Source organism: Musca domestica, unplaced genomic scaffold, assembly GCF_030504385.1.
Source record: "Musca domestica strain aabys unplaced genomic scaffold, Musca_domestica.polishedcontigs.V.1.1 35, whole genome shotgun sequence".
In the NCBI taxonomy this organism is placed as follows: domain Eukaryota; kingdom Metazoa; phylum Arthropoda; class Insecta; order Diptera; family Muscidae; genus Musca; species Musca domestica.
Genome location: NW_026712315.1, coordinates 2,967,501 through 2,989,313, shown reverse-complemented (window position 1 = coordinate 2,989,313; position 21,813 = coordinate 2,967,501). Strand labels below are relative to the sequence as shown.

General features: G+C 33.7%; 1 protein-coding gene across 2 annotated transcripts in view; it reads right to left on the bottom strand.

The window, feature by feature from the left end:
- The window catches only part of LOC101892333 (2-hydroxyacylsphingosine 1-beta-galactosyltransferase), a 76,627-nt gene that overhangs the window by 7,426 nt on the left and 47,388 nt on the right, over positions 1–21,813 (bottom strand). For both annotated transcript variants that reach the window (XM_059125820.1, XM_059125821.1), the window contains 2 exons: positions 8,890–9,030; positions 1,929–2,112 (listed from right to left, as the gene is read on the bottom strand). In XM_059125820.1, the coding sequence (XP_058981803.1) occupies positions 1,929–2,112; positions 8,890–9,029 (324 nt within the window). In that variant the 5' untranslated portion in view covers position 9,030. The remainder of the gene's footprint in view (positions 1–1,928; positions 2,113–8,889; positions 9,031–21,813) is intronic.

Here is a 21,813-nt window from a genome sequence, read left to right as displayed (position 1 = left end):
TTCCAAATTCGTTCCAAATGGTGGAGTGTATTCAAAGTTTGGCCCGGCCGAACTTACTGCTTTTTAACTTGTTTTTATACCCTACAACACTATGTGTTGGGGGTATTATAAGTTTGATTGGGCCAGAATTTATGTAACACCTCGAAATATTGGTTTCCCATATAGGGAAGTATATATGGATCTTCCTAGCTCGCCGAGCTGAGTCTATCTAGCTATGTATGTCCGTCCGTCCGTCTGTCCGTCTGTCCATGTTAATTTGTAATCACTCTACAGGTCACAATTATGGCCCGATCTTCAAGAAATTTAGAATGAAGGTGGGGCTAAGGTCAGAATAGAACCCTATTGCTTTTGGAGATGATCGCCAAATGTTTAGGGGTTGAAATGGACCAAATACTAAAAAAATGTCGGATTTTGCAGTAGCTATACAGGTCGCAATTATAGACCAATCGACGCGGAATTTCGGATGTAGCTAGAGTTTAGGGAAGAAGCCTACCAATTTTGATGGTCATCGGATAATATTTAGCGGGTAAAATATACCATATCTTTTTTGTTGAAAAAATTCAAAATTTTTCATTAAACCGCGAATATTTTAAATCCCGGCGAAATCACAAAGCCATGACAAGGTTACTTCTGATCTTTACATTGATGTTAAATCGGATATATATCAAAATATGTGCGATATATATGTCTATCAAAGAAGATATGCTTGAAAGATCTCATATATGTATGTATGCTGAACTGATTTCGACAGTTCTCATTAATTCAGAACGGCCTCTTGGCAGGAAAGAAAAAACGTCTAAAAAATCGCATAACAATGTCTCTCTAAAGATGAAAATATTGATTGAAATTTTGCATGGGGATAAGATGAGGGTCAGAATAGAAGCCTACTCTTTTTGGAAATGATCGCCATATATTTAGGGGTTGAAATGGACCAAAAACTGCAAAATTGTCAGCAGGTCGTAATTATCGCCCGGTCCTCACGCACATTTGAATGGGGGTTACCGGACATTGCAAAAGCCAAGCAGTTTTGGATGGCCATCCAAAAATATTCAATGTGTGAAGGAGTTTGCCAAAGACGCACTTCCGACTATTTCGTTGAAGAATATAGTCAAATGGCTGTATCTCATATAGATGCGTTTCAGTCAAAAACCAATAATAAATGTTAATCTTTTGCCACTTCTGAGAGATTATAGGTCTTTGGGAAATTTTGGTTCCAGGTCTATGAAGACCATTTAAGTGCAACATTTACCAATAAATTGGAAATGAGCAAATTAGTTTAAGTTGCTATTATTCGAAAATTAGAGAACGAAACCTGATGGTTTTCTTTTATTATTTGTCACTATATCTTGTGGAATTCTTTCGAGTATATCGCCTATATAAACTGTATCATTTATTATAGTGTTGTTATATAAACTGTATCATTTATTATAGTGTATTCAACGGTCGGCCCCGCTCGTCTATAGCACTTGCTTACTTGTTTTTTTTTTTTTAAATTTGTAATTTGGAATCTTTTTTAGTCATTATCTTCGACGGTTAGTTGTTTCTGAGTGAAGTGTATAAGTTTGATTAGAATTTAATTATAGGCTTTATGAAACGCATTAATATTTTACAAAAAAAAATATAGTTTTCAAAAGCAATTTTTTAAAAATTTAAAAAATCAAAAATTTCTAAAATATTTTTAGGGACTATCAATGTGGAATTTTTATAAGTGTTTTTAGCCACCTATCATATGTCCATTAACCTGGCACATTTTTTAAATTGCTATTCACTTGCATTTCAATTTGTCATTGTCATTCGTTCACGTAATTCACGTAATTTCTCTAATGACCATTTTAAGATTTCACATATACATATATATATAATATATGTATATATGTGTATTTTTTTTTAATTTTTCAACTTTTCTGTTTTGTCACTGTCACACTCACCTGGAATGCATAACGTATGCCATCCCATACGGAGATTGGCATTTCACCTGACATTCGTGCCCCCACCAAATCCCAGTTGGTATAATTCTGTATATACTCAACGAGACCGGAGGGCGTTACCTCGTGCAGGCCATCAATGTGGAAATCGGAGGGAAAACCACTTAGGAAAGTTATGTTGTGACCCCTGCAATTGAGAAAGAGAGCGCAATTAAAGAGAGATTAACACTTGTGAAGTAATACGAAAACAGTTTTGAAAAAAAAAAAATTTAAAAACAAAACATAATTAATCCAATTAGAAATGCCCCCAAAGACACCTTAGAAATAAACAAAGAAAGAGCAAATGTCAACAAAACAATTACTTAATTAAGTCATTTGACAGGTTTGTTTTATAAACAGGTTAACAGGTCTGTCACATGTCACTTAAACATTGTGTAAATGAGTGAGTAACGAATTTAATATTTTCTTCCAAAATCATTTCAACTATTTTTTTAATAAAATTGAATTAGTTGTCACGTACCATTACAAAAAAAAAATAATATTTTTTATTTATTTATCCACCCGTGATTTATTTCCTTATTTCTTTTCAATTTTTTTTTGATGAACAATTTCATTTGAATTGCAATTTATTATCATAATGGCCTTTGTTAGATTCAAAGAATGGACATCCCTTTGTATGGCATGACAATTCGAAAAAATATTATTGATTTGAATTCTTTTGTGTGATTCTGACGTGATGGTTACATTTAGGATAATGACCTCCAAAAAAATTATTTTTAAACCAGTAAAGAAAGTCTTAATGTCGGGCGGAGCCGAATTTATGATAGATAGAGCTCCACATAACAATTAAAAGTTTTTATGGGAGAATACAATCAAATACGCTGTGATAATAATTATAATTTAAAGTGCAAGAGACCAAGTATGCCGAAGCATTTGTATCTTTTAAATTCGGACTTGTATTGCCCATTTGATATATATATATATATATATATATATATATGGGAGCTATATCCAAATCTGAACCGATCTTGATAAAATTTGGCAAAGATATTTCTGAGCTGTATTTGATATATTTCCCCCAAAATATTGTTGTTACAAATCGGATGAACAATATATATGGGAGCTATAGCTATATCTGAACCGATCTTCATCAAATTTGACATACCAGCTTCTAGACTCAATTCGGTTGTAAGTGCCAAATTTCATCCTATTTAGGTAAATATTAGACGTTTAGTGCACAATAAAAATTATATGGGACGAAGTTATATATGGGAGATATATCCAAATCGGAACCGATCTCGATAAAATTTAGCAAAGGTATTTCTGAGCTGTATTTGCTATATTTCCCTGAATATCGTTGATACGGAGTTCATATTACGGCTGTGGGTAACAAATACAACAAATCGGATGAAAAATATATATGGGAGCTATAGTTATATCTGAACCGATCTTCACCAAATTTGACATACTAGCTTCTAGACTCAATTCGGTCGTAAGTGCCAAATTTCATCCCATTTGGACAAATATTAGACGTTTGGTGCACAATAAAAGGTAAATCGGACGAAGTTATACATGGGAGATATATATCCAAATCCGAACCGATCTCGATAAAATTTAGCAAAGGTATTTCTAAACTGCATTTCGTATATTTCCCTAAATATTGCTGTTACAGAGTGCATATTACGGTTGCGTAGGACTAAAATAACAAATCGGATGAACAATATATATGGGAGCTATAGCTATAGTCGAACCGATTTCGATTAAATTTTTTCGTACTAATTTTCAGGCCTACTTTTGTTGTATGTGCAAATACTGCCATACTATTCGTGCTGATATTACACGTTTGGTGCACAATAAAAGGCAAATCGGACGGGAGCTATATCTAAATTTTTACCGATTATCTCCCATTTCAATAGAGTTCGTCCTTGGGCCAAAGAAATGATTTGTGAAAAATTTCATCTGGATCGGGTAATAAATGCGAACTGTACTTTGTTCACAAAAATACATGGACAGACGGATGGACTTGCATAAATCGACTCAGAATGTGATTCTTTTTTCGTACCCTTTGGCCTGTTACAAACAAATGCACAAAGACATAATACCCTGACCACCTTGTGGTGTAGGGTATAAAAATGCCATTAACAATGCGTTGGTGTCTTAAGTCTTTTGTTTTTTACACACATTTACGGAGAATTTTTTTATACCCTCCACCCTATATGCATATATATATATATATATATATATATATATATATATATATATATATATATATATATATATATATATATATATATATATATATATATATATCAGCGTAAAATTATAAGACGATCTAGTGATGTCCGTCTGTTGTAATCACGCTATCTTTCGAACGAATTGAGATAGAAACCTAAAATGTTGCCTACATGCATAGTTTACCAGTAGGCTGGTTAAGTTCGTAAATGGGCCATGTCGGTCCACTTTTTCGTATAGTCCCCATGTGACGATACCTCCCGATATTCGGTATTCTCATGACTTTATTTACCGGAATTATTTCAAATTTCGTATTTAATGTTCGTAATGGGTACTACAGCCTATGACAAAAATTTTCCAATGCAGATCCAAATCTTCGTATAGCTCCTATATAACGGTACCTCCCGATATTCGGTATTTTGATGATTTTAGGGACATTTTTCACCGATATTGTTTCAAATTTCATATTGGAAGATCTTAATGGATACTACAACCTGTTGCAAACGATTTCGTATGCTGGTCCACATTTTCGTATAACCCCCATATACCATACCTCCCGATACTCGGTATTTTAATGATTTTAGCCACATTATTCACTGTTACAAATTTCGTATTTGAAGTTCGTAATGAGTACTACAGCCTATCACAAAAAATTTCGTAAGCAGGTCCACGTCTTCCTATAGTCACCATATAACGGTTTTCATTTAAATGTTAGTTTTCGGATTTTTTTTTATTTTTTTTTTTGTGAAAATTTTCAAGTTTCTTCGAAATAATGGAGGGTATTAAAAGTTCGGCCCGATTTTATAGGCTATCAGGGTCCAAAAGGCCATTAAACATTGATTTTTTAAGAACATTTCTCCAAGGGCTTAAAAAGCGCGTTCGTGTCTTAAGTCTTTTGTTTTTTCACACACATATAACCCTTGTTTTTTTTTAAGAATATTTTTTAAAGACCAACATAGTCAATGTACCACTTAATTTGTACGAAAAGTACTAAAATATACAAAAAAATAAATAATTTTTATTGGGCAAACGGGATGAGCTAGGAATTTGGAAACCAAAGGGTTTTTGGAAATTCAAACTTTAAGGTTACGAAAAAGTTGTAAAATCGTACTAAATTTCTAAAATGGTGTCATTTGGTATTACGTGAACGGATAGAGCTAAACACTTGAAATTTGGCATAAGATTTAAGTTAAGTTAATTGGATATCTGAATATAGTTATAAAAATTTCTACTAAATTTTTTCTTGTCAAGATCTCAGCCAATACATTCTAACTACTTTATTGGTTCATACAAATTAGAACATGTTGATTCCTTTACTGACCTCGGTGTTATTCTAGACCCTAAACTACGTTTTCATTTACATATTGACTCATGTGTTAATAAAGCCAAATCTTTACTAGGTTTTATAAAACGCTGATCTAAAGAGTTCGATTGATGATGTCACCAAAAGACTATTTGTAAGTTTAGTTCGCCCAATATTAGAGTACGGATGTATTCTGTGGAGTCCTTTTTATAAATGCTACTCAGATAAAATCGAATCAGTTCAAGTTCAATTCCTGATTTTTGCTCTGCGGGGCCTTAACTGGAACCCGTCAGTATTACTTCCACCTTACGAAAATCGTTTACTGTTAATTGATCTCCCAACACTTGAAAGGAGACGGTTTATGCTAAGAGCGTTATTTATTATTAAATTAACACGCGGTTTGATTGATTCTCATTTTTTAACTGGGGAAGTAACTTATAATATTCCTTCTCGTAGAACTCGTTATTTCGAACCTTTAAAGTTATCTCTCGCAAGAACTAATTTCGCAATCAGTAACCCATTGAGATCCTTATGTGTAATTTACAATAGTCTATGTAATAGTATTTGTTTAAGTAATTCGTTGAACTCTATTAAAAAAATCTATTCTCCATATGTGATTGTTTATGTTCACTTACCTATTTTTTAATTTAAAAAGCTCATTTTTGCGGCACCAAATCTACATCTCCCTTTGCGGAACCAGTAGACCCAGCCTTTGAGCACTACCTGCCAGAATCTTTAAGTTCATTTTAACGGCACCTAGTCTACAATTCCCTTTGCGGAAACAATAGACACCAGCCTTTGAACAGTAGTATTTGTTTAACATATTATTTTCACTGTTATTTGTTTATATTTGTTATAATTGTTATATGTGTTGCTCTAATTCCTTTCTCAGTAATGTATTTTTACCTATTTTTTTGCCGGCTGATGTACTACACTGTAGCTGGCACCACTAACTCTCAACTAACCCACCTTTCCCGGTCTTTGGTGTGTACGCGCTCCCTACGTATGGGGAGGTCGCCCCCGCGGTCGGTAGGGGTGGGAGTGAGAGGCGTGGGAACGAACGAACAAAAAAAAAAAAAACGTGCGAAATGTCCAGAATGGTACTAAATTTGGAACAGTTTGGTTTAGGGTGAACGGGTGAAGGTGAAATTTTGTATTGGGATACCTGTTGGTTTATGGCAGGTTTGTGATAAAGAGGTGGTTTTGGAAATGTGCACAAAAAGTACTAAACAGTGCCATATTTGGTACAATTTGGTATTGAGTGAACAGATAGTGCTTGAAAGTTGATATTTGGTATTAGGGTCACTACTCATGTCTATCCTGGACAAATCGAGGTGGTTTCGGGAATGTGTACTAAAATTGTACGAAAAGTAGTGAATGGTACTATATTAGGTTTTTGGGTGAAGAAGCAGATACAAAATTCTGAAATTTAATATTTACATTACAGATGATATCAGTGTTTGAGATTTGGAGGAGGTTTTTGAAAAGTTCAACATAATTGTACGAAAAGTACTAAATGTTACTACGTTTGGTATTGGATGAAGGGATATTGATACAATTCTGAAATTTGATACGTAGATTACTTAATTATAGTATCCGTGTTTGAGATTTGGAGGGGGTTTTTGAAAAGTGTACTATAATTGTACGAAAAGTACTAAATACGGAGATACGGAGGTGACTTGTTTGAAAAATACTAAATAAAACAAAATTTGGTATAGGGTGAAGGGAAAGATATAAAATTCTGAAATTTGATGTTTAGATTACTGATGGTATCGGTGTTTGAAATTTGGCGGTGAATAGCGCCAAACGCCGTGAAGGGATAGTGCTGGAATTCTAAAATATTATAATAGTAGGAAAAGTACTTGTACAAAATGGTACTAAATTTGGTCTTTTTTGAAGGGATAGAGATCAAATTTTAAAATTTAATATTTAGATAAACGTTGGAAAATGGAGGTTCATATTTGGAGATGGGTTGGGAAATGAGTACTACAGTTGTTCGAAACGGACTAAATAGTACTAAATTTTGTATTAGGTGAAATTCAGAATTTTTATATTAAGGTTATTGTTGATATCTGGTATTGAGATATAGAAGCGGCTATGGAAGTAGGTATTATAATAGTACGAATTAGTGGACACTTGCTAGTATTTTTATATTTTTATTTAAGAGTCAGAGTCGCAATAGTGGATTTTTAAGAATATTTTTCAAGACCTTCCGACCACCAAATGTGGATTTTTTAGAAATATTTTTGGATTTTAGATACTCAAACCCTCAAAATAAAAGTGAATTCTGTAGAAAACTTTTTAAGGTCCAACTCACCAACAAGCGTGAATATTAGAGGGATATTTTTTCAAGGAACAATAGATCACATGACGTGAATATATTTAATGAATATTTTTTTAAGCACCGGATTTTTTAGGAATATTTTTGTGGTCCACAAATCGTAGATTTTTTAGCAATATTTTTTAAGGACCAAAGTGTTTATTTAAAGAAAATTTTTAAGGACCAACGTTGATATTTAAATAGATTTTTTAAAGATCACTTAACGTGGACTTTTTAAGTACCAGCAGACCACCAAACCTGGTTTTAAAAACTATTATTTCAAAGATCAACAATCCCCCAAACTTAAATTTCAAAAAAAAAAAAAATACTTTTTTCATAAATAATGAAAAAACAAGTAAAAAAGCGAACTTTTAATACCCTCCACCATTTGAAAGGAACCTGATAAATTTCAAAAAAAAAAACCGAAAGCTAACACTTAAATGAAAACCGTTATATGGGGACTCTAAGAAGACGTGGACCTGCATATGAAAATTTTTGCCATAAGTTTTAGTACCCTGCGTACCAATTTTTTGCCATAGGTTGTAGTACTCATTAGGATCTTATAGTACGAAATTTGGAATGATTCCGCTGAATAATGTTGCTGAAATCATCAAAATACGGAATATTGGGAGGTACGAAGACGTGGTTCTGCATACCGTTTTTTTTTTTTTGTCATAGGTTGTAGTACCTATTAGGATTTTCCAGTACGAAATTTGGCACGATTCCGGTGAATAATGTTGCTGAAATCATCAAAATACCGAATATCGGGAGGTACTACTATATGGGGGCTATTCGAAGACGTGGACCTGCTTATGATTTTTTTAGACTGTAGTACTAATAACGAACTTTAAATATCAAATTGGAAATATTTCCGAAGACGTGAAGCTGCTTATGATTTTTTTTAGGCTGTAGTACTCACTACGGACTTTAAATATGACATTTGCAATAATTCCGGAGAGAAACAAATATATTAAGAGCTTTTCGACAAATCAACAAGGGTTTTTTTATAGAATATTTTTACAAAGAACACCAGAGCTATTAAATTCGATTTTCTAATTGAGTTTCAGTTAATGAAGAAATGATAATCTCTAAAAATTTTAAAAACTTACCTCTCTATTAGCCCCTTGGCTAATTCCCAAAAGGGAATTTTGTGTGACTTGGTACCGCCCATGGTGACCATTAATATCTCCGCCGAGAAACAACTCCCCACACACAGCAGAAATATTGAAGAAACTATTAACGAATTCATGCTAAAAAGAAAAAAAACACACACACAAACAAACAAAACATTAAAAATATTTTTAATTTTTAATTATTGTAAAATTATAAGAAAATAGTACAACAATTATATATTGCATACTGACCTCTTGAGAAATCGAGAAACAACAAGAACTCGATGAAATAACCTATGAGACACAAAAACTCGTTTCGTTACCCAAGTCGAACATAGGTCGAGCAAAGAATGATTTCCAAAAAACTGAGACTGTTTTGTGAAAAACAAATTTTCTTTTATCGCACGAAACGAATCTGAGTTTTTTCGCCATACCATGCAAAGCAAATGAAAAAAATACTAAACGCCACAACAACAGCAACAACATCGCATTTCGGTTTAATTGACCATGACCAATGTGATGGCGGTTGTTGCCACCACTACTGGTTTTGGCTCCATTATTCGAGAATCGACAAAAACAGCAATAACAACCTGATATTATCAAATGGAAATTTCGTTGTTGTTACGAACATTTTTTTGGGGTAAACTTTTAAATTTTTTGGCTTAATTTCAGTTTAAGTGCATCCAAAATCCAAAAAATGCCTAGCAGCACAACAACAACAATAATTACATGTGTGTTGTTGCTTTCAAGTTGGCCATATACATATGTGTGTGCAACATGTTACGTTTCAATTCGGCACCAGTTCAAGGGAGTCCATCATGTTCAACATACATCAAGTTTTTGGATTTTCATATAAATCCAAAAAAAAAAAATGAAAACTAACTGAAATTAAACCTGACACAACTAAATCACAGTGGGATGGAAAATACCAAATGGGGAAAAGATTTTTATCGGAAATGATTTGAAGTCAAAACGAGGATTTTGTAGAAATATTTTTGAGCGATCCTTTCGGGGATACATATGAGGATTTTTTTAGAATATTTTTAAAGGACTTGTAAAAAATATTTTTAAGTAGGACCATAAGACCACTAGACGTGGGTTTTTAAGGAATATTTTTTCAAGGATCAAAAGACTACAAAACGTGTATTTTTAAGGAATATTTTTTCAAGGATCAAAAGACTACAAAACGTGGATTTTTAAGGAATATTTTTTCAAGGATTAAAAGACTACAAAAAGTGGATTTTTAAGGAATATTTTTTCAAGGATCAAAAGACTACAAAAAGTGGATTTTTAAGGAATATTTTTTCAAGGATCAAAAGACTACAAAAAGTGGATTTTTAAGGAAAATTTTTTAAGGAACATTTTTTTCAAGGATCAAAAGACAACTTAACTTTGATTTTTAAGGAATATTTTTTTATGGAATATTTTTTTAAGTATCAAAAGACATCTAAACGTGGATTGTTAAGGAATATTTTTTCAAGGATCAAAAGACTACAAAACGTGGATTTTTAAGGAATATTTTTTCAAGGATCAAAAGACTACAAAAAGTGGATTTTTAAGGAATATTTTTTATGGAACATTTTTTTCAAGGATCAAAAGACAACTTAACTTTGATTTTTAAGGAATATTTTTTTATGGAATATTTTTTTAAGTATCAAAAGACATCTAAACGTGGATTGTTAAGGAATATTTTTTCAAGGATCAAAAGACTACAAAACGTGGATTTTTAAGGAATATTTTTTCAAGGATCAAAAGACTACAAAAAGTGGATTTTTAAGGAATATTTTTTAAGGAACATTTTTTTCAAGGATCAAAAGACAACTTAACTTTGATTTTTAAGGAATATTTTTTTATGGAATATTTTTTTAATGATCAAAAGACAACTAAACGTGGATTGTTAAGGAATATTTTTTCAAGGAATATTTTTTCAACGATCAAAAGACAACTTAACTTGGATTTTTAAGGAATATTTTTTCAAGAAATATTTTTTAAGGAATATTTTTCAAGAAATATTTTTTAAGGAATATTTTTCAAGAAATATTTTTTAAGGAATATTTTTTCAAGCATCAAAAGACAACTTAACGTGAATTTTTAAGGAATATTTTTCCAAGGATCAAAAGGCAACTAAACGTGGATTTTTTAGGAATATTTTTTCAAGGAATATTTTTAAGGAATCTTTTTTTAAGGATTAAAAGACAACTTAACTTGGATTTTTAAAGAATATTTTTTCAAGGTTCAAAAGACTACAAAACGTGTATTTTTAAGGAATATTTTTTTCAAGGATCAAAAGACTACAATTTTTTTTTTAATTTTTTAAGAAATATTTATTCAAAGACCGGTCTATTGGTCCTTGGATATTTAAAGAATATTTTTTCAAGGACCAAAAGCCCATTAAGCGTAGATTTTTAAATAATTATTTTTCGAAGGTCTTTCTGATATATCAACAAGCATTTCTTTCGGGGGACTATTATCGACTTAGATATCTCAGAATATTTTCCAAGGACAATCATAGCACTTGGATTTTAAAGAGCAATCTGTCGCATCATCCTAAACAAGACTACTTTAACAATCTACTATCTGACCTATCAACATGTACTTTAATGGAACAGTTTAAAGGATGTGTTTCATTGGACCTTCAGACCCACAAGGTAGGACTTTTCAAGAATATTTTCATCAAAAGACAATCTGCCATTTAAATTTGAGTTTTTCAATTTTTTATTGAAGAACTATCAGGACTGGTAATTTTAATTTTATTACAAATAATTTTAATGGACATTAGAGTTACAGACGAACGGGGAATTTTTTAAAATATTTTTCAAGGACCAACTATTTTTGAAATCTTTTGTTGTTGCAAAATGGTCTGGCTTTATCCCTTTATTGTTGTTTTTATAAAAACAATCTATTTTTTTTTTAAATATTTATACCCTACAACACTATGTGTTGGGGGTATTATAAGTTTGATTGGGCCAGAATTTATGTAACACCTCGAAATATTGGTTTCCCATATAGGAAAGTATATATGGATCTTCCTAGCTCGCCGAGCTGAGTCGATCTAGCTATGTATGTCCGTCCGTCCGTCTGTCCGTCTGTCCGTCTGTCCATGTTAATTTGTAATCACTCTACAGGTCGCAATTATGGCCCGATCTTCACGAAATTTAGAATGTAGGTGGGGCTTGGACCAGAATAGAACCCTATTACTTTTGGAGATGATCGCCAAATGTTTAGGGTTTGAAATGGACCAAATACTGAAAAAATGTCGGATTTTGCAGTAGCTATACAGGTCGCAATTATAGACCAATCGACGCGAAATTTCTTATGTAGATAGAGTTTAGGGCGGGGAAGAAGCTTACTAATTTGGGTGGTCATCGGATAATATTTAGCGGGTAAAATAGACAATATCTTTTGTGTTGAAAATATTCAAAATTTTTCATTAAACCGCGAATATTTTAAGTCCCGGCGAAATCACAAAGCCATGACAAGATTACTTCTGATCTTTACATTGATATTAACATCCAACAAATCGGATATATAGCAAAATATGTCCGATATATATGTCTATCAAAGGAGATATGCTTGAAAAATCTCTTATATGTCGAGAACGGCTGAACTGATTTCGACAGTTCTCATTAATTCAGAATGGCCTCTTGCCAGGAAAGAAAAAACGTCTAAAAATCGCATAAAAATATCTCTCTAAAGATGAAAATATTGATTTTGTAAAATTTTCTCATATTTTTTCAATTTTGTCATATTTTTGGCATATTTTGATTTTGAATTAAACATTTGGTAATATTTCTACAGCTAACAAAACTAAGTAGTTAGGATATCAGGATATCATATACAGATCGCATTTATGGCCCGATCCTTACGAAATTTTGCATGGAGATAAGATGAGGGTCAGAATAGAAGCCTACTCTTTTTGGAGATAATCGCCATATATTTAGGTTTTGAAATGGACAAAAAACTGTAAAATTGTCAGCAAGTCGTAATTATCGCCCGATCCTCACGCGCATTTGTATGGAGGTTACCGGACATTGCAAAAGCCAAATAGTTTTGGATGGCCATCTAAAAATATTCAATGTGTGAAATAGTTTGCCAACTTTTGTAGACAAAATACGAAAACATCCATTCCAGTGACTTTTTGGAGAATTCAAAAAAACAGGAAAGACGCACTTCTGACTATTTCGTTAAGGCTGATTTCGTTGAAGAATATAGTCAAATGTCTGTATCCAATAATAAATGTTAATCTTTTGCCACTTCTGAGAGCTTATAGGTCTTTGGGAAATATTGGTTCCAGATCTAGGAAGACCATTTACGTGCAACATCTACCTATAAATTGGAAATGAGCAAATTAGTTCAAGTTTCTATTATTCGAAAATTAGAGAACGAAACCTGATGGTTTTCCTTTATTATTTGTCACAATATCTTGTGGAATTCATTCGAGTATCTGGCCTATATAAACTGTATCATTTATTATAGTGTTGTAGGGTATTCAACGGTCGGCCCCGCTCGAATGTAGCCTTTGCTTACTTGTTTTCCAATGGCTGATATGTTAACGAGTATTTTTAGAAGGACCATCTGAATTATCCGCTTAGATTTTTTTAAATATTTTTTAAGGACCAATAGACCACTAAAATTGGATTTTTAATGAATATTTTTTAACGTATCAACGTGGGTTCATTGCATGGATATAGCATGGATATTTAATGAAATAGTCTTAAAGATGTTTCTCATTGAACCATCAGACCTACAAGGGAGGACTTTTCAAGAAACAATCTGCCTTTAAACTTGGACTTTATTTATTTATTTTTTTTTTGTTTGAAGAACTATCAGGACTGTTAATTTTAAGGTTTTAAAAATATTTTTTAAGGACTATTGAGTTATAAACAAAGATTTTTTAAGGATCAAACCACCAGCGAGCATTGATTTTTTTTAATATTTTTCATGGACCACCTGACCTAGAAAATTGCATTTTTAGAAAATATTTTTTGAAGGACCAAAAATCCTACATATTTTTTTTTTTTTTTAATATATTTTTCAAAGACCAACTGGTCTAGAAACTTGTTTTTATACCCTACAACACTATGTGTTGGGGGTATTATAAGTTTGATTGGGCCAAAAATTATGTAACACCTCGAAATAGTGATTTCCCACATAGGAAAGTATATATGGATCTTCCTATCTCGCCGAGCTGAGTCGATCTAGCTATGTATGTCCGTCCGTCCGTCTGTTCGTCTGTCCATGTTAATTTGTAATCACTCTACAGGTCGCAATTATGGCCCGATCTTCACGATATTAAGAATGAAGGTGGGACTAGGGTCAGAATAGAACCCTATTTCTTTTGGAGATGATCGCATAATATATAGGGGTCGAAATGGACCAAAAACTGAAAAAAATGTCGGATTTTGCAGTAGCTATACAGGTCGCAATTATAGACCAATCGACGCGGAACTTCGCATGTAGTTAGAGTTTAGGGCGGGGAAGAAGCCTACCAATTTGGGTGGTCATCGGATAATATTTAGCTGGTAAAATAGACCATATCTTTTGTGTTAAAAAAAATCAAAATTTTTTATTAAACCGCGAATATTTTAAATCCCGGCAAAATCACAAAGCCATGACAAGGTTACTTCTGATCTTTACATTGATGTTAACATCCAACAAAACGGATATATAGCAAAATATGTGCGATATATATGTCTATCAAAGAAGATATGCTTGAAAGATCTCTTATATGTCGAGAACGGCTGAACTGATTTCGACAGTTCTCATTAATTCAGAATGGCCTCTTGGCAGGAAAGAAACAACGTCCAAAAAATCGCATAAAAATATCTCTCTAAAGATGAAAATATTGATTTTGTAAAATTTTCACATATTTTTTTCAATTTTGTCACATTTTTGGCATATTTTCATTTTGAATTAAACATTTGGTAATAATTCTACAGCTAACAAAACTAAGTAGTTAGGATATCAGGATATCATATACAGATCGCATTTATGGCCCGATCCTAACGAAATTTTGCATGAGGATCAGATGAGGGTCAGAATAGAAGCCTACTCTTTTTGGAGATGATCGCTATATATTTAGGGGTTGAAATGGACCAAAAAAACTGCAAAATTGTCAGCAGGTCGGAATTATTGCCCGATCCTCACGCACATTTGAATGGGGGTTACCGGGCATTGCAAAAGCCAAGCAGTATTGGATGGCCATCCAAAAATATTCAATGTGTGAAATAGTTTACCAACTTTTGTAGTAAAAAAATACGAAAATGACCATTCCAGTGACTTTTTGGAGAATTCACAAATACAGGAAAGACGCACTTCTGACTATTTCGTTAACGCTGATTTCGTTGAAGAATATGTCTGTATCTCATATAGATGTGATTCGGCTAAAAACCAATAATAAATGTTAATCTTTTGCCACTTCTGAGAGATTATAGGTCTTTGGGAAATATTGGTTCCAGATCTAGGAAGACCATTTACGTGCAACATCTACCAATAAATTGGAAATGAGCAAATTAGTTTAAGCTGCTATTATTCGAAAATTAGAGAACGAAACCTGATGGTTTTCTTTTATTATTTGTCACAATATCTTGTGGAATTCTTTCGAGTATCTCGCCTATATAAACTGTATCGTTTATTATAGTGTTGTAGGGTATTCAACGGTCGGCCCCGCTCGACTGTAGCCTTTGCTTACTTGTTTTTAATATATATTTTTCAAAGACCAACAGATCTAGAAACTTTTTTTTTAAATTTTTCATTTATACCGACTTCTCAGAACTATTTATTGGGAATATTTTCCCTTTCACTTCTTTTTTGTACATTTTTTTTGTAGAGAACTATTAGGATTATTATCTCCTATTTTTTACAATTATTTTTAAAGGACTATACAACGAAGATTATTTTGTAAGGACCAAACCACCTACAATATGGATTTTTTTTTAAATATTTTCAAGGTTCATTCGGTATGAGAATCAAGATTGGAAAGTAAATTTTATATATGAAGGTAGTTTTGGAAATATGTACTAAGTGTGCGAACTGTCCTAAATGTGATAACGAGGTGGTTTCGGAAATTTGTACTAATTTGTACGAAAAGTACTAAATAGTACTATATTCGGCATAATTTGGTATTGAGTGAACAGATACTGCTTAAAATCTGAAATTTGGTATTTGTGTCGCTGTTAATGGGTAGCTTGGAGGTGGTAAAGAAAATGTGTACTAGAATTGTAGGAAAAGTTCTGAATGGTACTTTATTTGGTATTGAGTGAACTAATAGAGAGATTTGGCGGTGGTTTTGGATAGGATGTATCCTACATTTGTACAAAAAGTATTAAATGGTGCTAAATTGGGTTAATGACAAATATGGTATTGGGTGAAGGGTTAGGGCGGGTATTCCGTACTATAATTGTACGAAAAGTACTGAATGGTACAATATTTGGTATTGGGTGAATAGATAGAGATACAATTCTGAAATTCTTCGGTACATAGATTCCTGATGGTATCTGTGTTTGAGATTTATCGATGGGTTGGATGGGTTGAACGAAAAGTACTAAATGGTACTAAATTTTGTAATGCGTGAAGGGATAGAGCTGGAATTTTGATATATGATTTAGAGGTCTCTGTTGGTAGCAGGAATTGAGATATGAAAAGGGATTGTACGAAAAGTACTAAATTTGGTATTGGGTAGAGCTGAAAATTTGAATTGGATGTCCCTGCTGTGTTTGTGGTTGATATATGGAGGTTGTTTTAAAAATGTGTACTATTATTGCTCGAAAAGTTCTCGGTGGTACCATATGGGGTAATGAGCAAAGGGATAGAGTTGGAATCCCGAAATTTGACATTAAGGTCTCTGTTGGTATCTGGTGTTAAGATCCGGTGGCGGTGAGATGAAAAAACTGCAACCAATTTCAGACTGCTGTCATTTCTAAGCCACCTGACTCGATATTTGTAAGCCATGCGACTTGATCGAAAACCGCATCGCAGTAGCTGAAAAATGGGTGGTGAGCTGAACTTATCGCAATATTCCATTTAGCAACTATTGAAAAATGAGCTCGGGGTAAAGCCATTGAAATTCCAAAAATTGACTCAAAAGCTTGGCCGAAAATGGTGAACTGCCGAATTCGGTTTTCTCCGATGAGAAAACATTCGTTGTCCAGCAGTTTGTAAACAAACAAAATGATCGTGTTCACTTGCCAAAGAGGTCAGCTAAAAATGTGCACCTTCGGTTGGCCACCAGAACTCAAGCGCCGGCCATGGTGATGGTGTGGGCCGCCATAACAGCCGATTGTCACTCTACGCTCCTATTAATGTATAATGGCATCAGAATAAATGCCGAATATGATCGAGAAAATATTCTGTATTGTGTATTAAAGACTTGGACACACTATCATTTTGGCCGCAGTCCTTGGACATTCCAACAGGACTCAGCACCATCGTACTCAGTACGCGCCACCCAAGAATGTTTGCAAAATGACGTTCCTCGCCTCATTTTCAGCGCACATTGGCCACCAAAATCTCCGATACCAATCCGTTGGACTATTGTGTCTGGACTCTTTGGGAAAAAGATACCAAAGTGTAGATCACCTCAAGCAAGCGCTTCCCTGGGAATGGGCCAAAATACCGCAGAGCAACATTCGGGCAGCGTATGACGGTTTCATTGGCCGTTTGAAGGCCATAATCGAGCAAATCTAATCTAATTCTAAAATTTAATGCTATTTCCGGAATTTGTTGCTTTTATTCAATAAAATTAAAAAAAATTTTAAAAATTATGGCGTTTGCAGTTTTTTTTTATCTCACCCTGTATATTTTGTTATGAATATTAAAGGTCATGGATTTTGAGAATATTTTTGGAACGTGGATTTATTAGTATTTATCACGGGTTTTGCAAAGATTTTCGGAAGGACTATAAACGTCATAACCCTGAAGTTTTGAGTTTTTTTGTAAGAAATATCAAAGCTTTAATGGTGGCAAATTTTTGGAAGGACCACAAGAGTTCTTAACGTGGAATATGGGAATTACAAGGGAACATTTTTAAGAATATTTTTCAAGGAATCTTTTTGATGATGATTTTCAAAGAATACTTTTAAGGAGCATTTGAATTGCTCACAAATATTTCATATACCAAACACAACTTCTTTACCTGAATATTTTTTCCAACCAAAATTACCGAAAAAAAAATAAATATTGCTCGCTTATATTAATGCCCGTATAAATTGGCAATCCATTGGATGGGTGTAATTTCCATTAGCCAAATATGTGGTAATTATGGAGACGCAGACATTATTTTGCAATTTTATTCAAAACTATGTTCACTGGCAGACCACTCAATATTCAGTTATACAAATGGACAAAAAATAATAACAAAAAACTGAATATGTATGTATATGTATTCAATATGCGTAATAATTTATTAAATAATTTTAGGTGTTCAAGTGAGTACGGGGTAGTTGAAAGAGAAAGAAATTTTACAAATATTTGCAAAGCAAACGTTTTTAACAAATGTGGGTTAAAGCTGCAGACAGTTTTCCTACTTCAGAACGAAAGACTTCTATAGGAAAATATCTTGAAGTTTTTTTAGTGAACGTCGTATATAGAGGACCTCTGTAAAATACGATGTCTCTAAAAGGAGAAAGCCCATCTGCAGAGTCATGAGAGTAGTCCACAGGGTGAGATCAATAAAACTGCCACAAAGTCAAACGCCTTAATTTTTATATATATTTTTTTAATTTTATTGAACGAAAACAAAAAATATCGGAAATAGCATAACATTTTAGAATAAGTTCAGATTTGTTCGAATTGATCACCTTTGGCACGAATTATGGCCTTCTAACGGCCAATGAAACCCTCATACGCTGCCCGAATGTTGCTCTGTGGTATTTTGGCCCATTCCCGGCGAAGCGATTGCTTGAGGTGATCGGCACTTTGGTATATTTTAGTGCCAACCTTGCTTTCCAAAATACTCCAGACACAATAGTCCAACGGATTGGTATCGGGAAATTTTGGTGTCCATTTTGCTCTGCCAATGAAGCGAGGAACCTCGTTTTTGTAACCATTTTTGGGTGGCACGTGCTGAGTCCTGTTGGAATGTCCAAGGTCTGCAGCCAAAATGTTTGCGTGACCAAGGTTTTAATACACCCTCCGGAATATTTTCGCGATAATATTCAGTTTTTTTTCTGATGCCATTATTCATTAATAGGAGCGTAGAGTGAAAATCGGCCTTTATGGCGGCCCACACCATCACAATGGCCAGCGCTTGAGTTCTGGTGGCCATCCGAAGCTGACCACTTTGGAAAGTAAACACGATCATTTTGTTTGTTTACAAACTACTGGACAACGAATGTTTTCTCATCGGAGAACACCAAATTCGGCAGTTCACCACTTTCGGCCAAGCCAACCAACTCTATAGATCTTTTGAGTCTATTTGTGATGACACGGTCGATTAATTTTTATACCCTACACCACATAGTGGTAAGGGTATTATGTCTTTGTGCATTTGTTTGTAACATGGAGAAGGAAACGAGATAGACCCATAGTTACTTTTGAGAACCTTCATAGAATCACTTTCTGAGTCGATTTATGCATGTCAGTCCGTCTGTCCGTCCGTCCGTCCGTCCGTCTGTCCATGTATTCTTGTGAACAAAATGCAGGTCGCATTTATTATCCGATTGAGATGAAATTTTCCAAACAATATTTTTTTGGCCCAAGGACGAACCCTATTGAAATTGGTGAGAATCGGATCAAATTTAGATATAGCTCCCATATATATCTTCATCCGATTTCGGGTTAAATGTGCACCAAATATCCACTATCAGTACAAATTACCTGAATTTTGACACACCCTACCGAGTTGGGCCTAGAAGCAAGTATATCAAATTTGGAGAAAATCAGTTCAGATATAGCTATAGCTCCCATATATATCTTTCATCCGATTTGATCTTTAAGTCCCTCACATTCCTACTATGCACTCCACAACCGTGATATTTGGTACCAGGTATTAGATGGAGCACAGAAATAGCTGTTTGTAATTTTATCGAAATCGGTTCAGATTTGGTTATAGCTCCCATATATATGGGAAATGGCCGATATAAGTCCAAATGGACTGAATTTTAGTACATCGGATCAAATTCAGCCTAGAAGCAAGTATATCAAATTTAGTGAAAATCGGTTCAGATATAGATATAGCAACCATATATATGTTTCATCCGATTTAGAGTTTTAGTCCCATACATTCGTAATATTCACTCCACAACCGTGATATTTGGTACCAGGTATTAGATGGAGCACAGGAATAGCTGTTTTAAATTTTATCGAAATCGGATCAGATTTGGATATAGCTCTCATATATATCTTCATCCGATTTCGGGTTAAATGTGCACTAAATGGTCAATATCAGCCCAAATCACCAGTCTAGAAGCTAATACGTAAAATTTGGAGAAACCCGGTTCGGAGATAGCTATAGTTCGTAAAATGCACGATAGAATTAGATAGATTTTGATTTTGTACCAAATATCTCATAGAGCTCTGAAATGCCCTGTATAAACCTTTTTACGAGAGCTCTACTAAATATGCCTAGTGGTGTAGGGTATCATATAGTCGGCCCCGCCCGACTTTTGAGCTTTCCTTACTGGTTCTTTCTGTTGCGGCGTAAGTTCTTGCACTTTTTGGAATTTCAATGGCTCATGGCTACCCCGAGCTCATTTTTCAATATTTGCCGAATGGAATATTGCGATATATTCAGCTCACGATCTATATTTCGGTAACTGCGACGAGAGTTTCGATCAAGTCGCTTCTTTACTTTTCGAACCATTTCTGCTGATGTTGCTGTTTTCTTCCGTCCATTTCCTTGACGTCGGGCTAGCGGTAACGAGCGATGGTACGAGACCCAAATAAATTATTCACATTTAAATGCTGGAGTGCTCTAACGATAGCCACTTGTGGTTTTCCAGCCAAATAAAAAGAAATCTCACTATCGCGCTTGAATTTCATCACGAATAAATTTTTTTCTGGAAATGCTTTTGTACGCTTGTAAACAATATAATGAATGAGCTGTCACTGGAATAATTTTAATAGCTGTCGGACGAGTGCCTTAGAAATGACAGCAGTCTGAAGTTGGTTGCAGTTTTTTTCATCTCACCCTGTATGTATAAATTTCCTTTTTAAGGATCTATTAATTCCTTATACAGGTCCTGCGCAGTAGAAGAGTCTTGAAGGTATTTAATTTATATTAGACCTTTTAAAGATTTTCCATCAATTCAAAATTCTTTGATGTTATTTTATTTATAAAAGATCTCTTGAAGGAAAATTATCATTAGATGGCTTCTTGAAGGGTTTCAATGTAGGGAAAACCTCCTTCATACCGTTTTGTAATCATTAATGATTTAAATCTATAGAAGTTCTGTTAAATGTATTCGAACTTTAAACCTTCCCGTGAAGGTCTTCAATCTATAAAAGTCACTCTCGAAAAAGTCTTTTTATCTTACTACGACTTTATTGATATCCGCTCAGAATGTTTCTAAACAAAGTTAGCCATTGCCCGAAGAAATTCTCGTGTATTGGCGGAAGTTCTTTTTCAAGCAACACACACTTAATCAGGTTCGTAGCTGATATTATTTACACAAAAATATACCAGTAAAAAAAAAAACAATCAAACGGCAGATTAAGCCTAAGGCAAACTAATTGATGACACTTGGAACTGTTTTCAAATTCAAAAATTAATATGCAAAAAAAAATAAGGCCACCGGCAATACTCACTTGAAAGCAACTCCAACACAGCGATCAGAATATCACTACTAACTTCAGATTGAAATTGAAATTTTATTTGCATTTTTTTGCTTTGATAATAGCTTAATTTAAATATAATAAAATACCACTGTGAGAAATTGTTCCTAACATGATCTACGATTTAATATTGCAGAGTCGAAGGTAGTT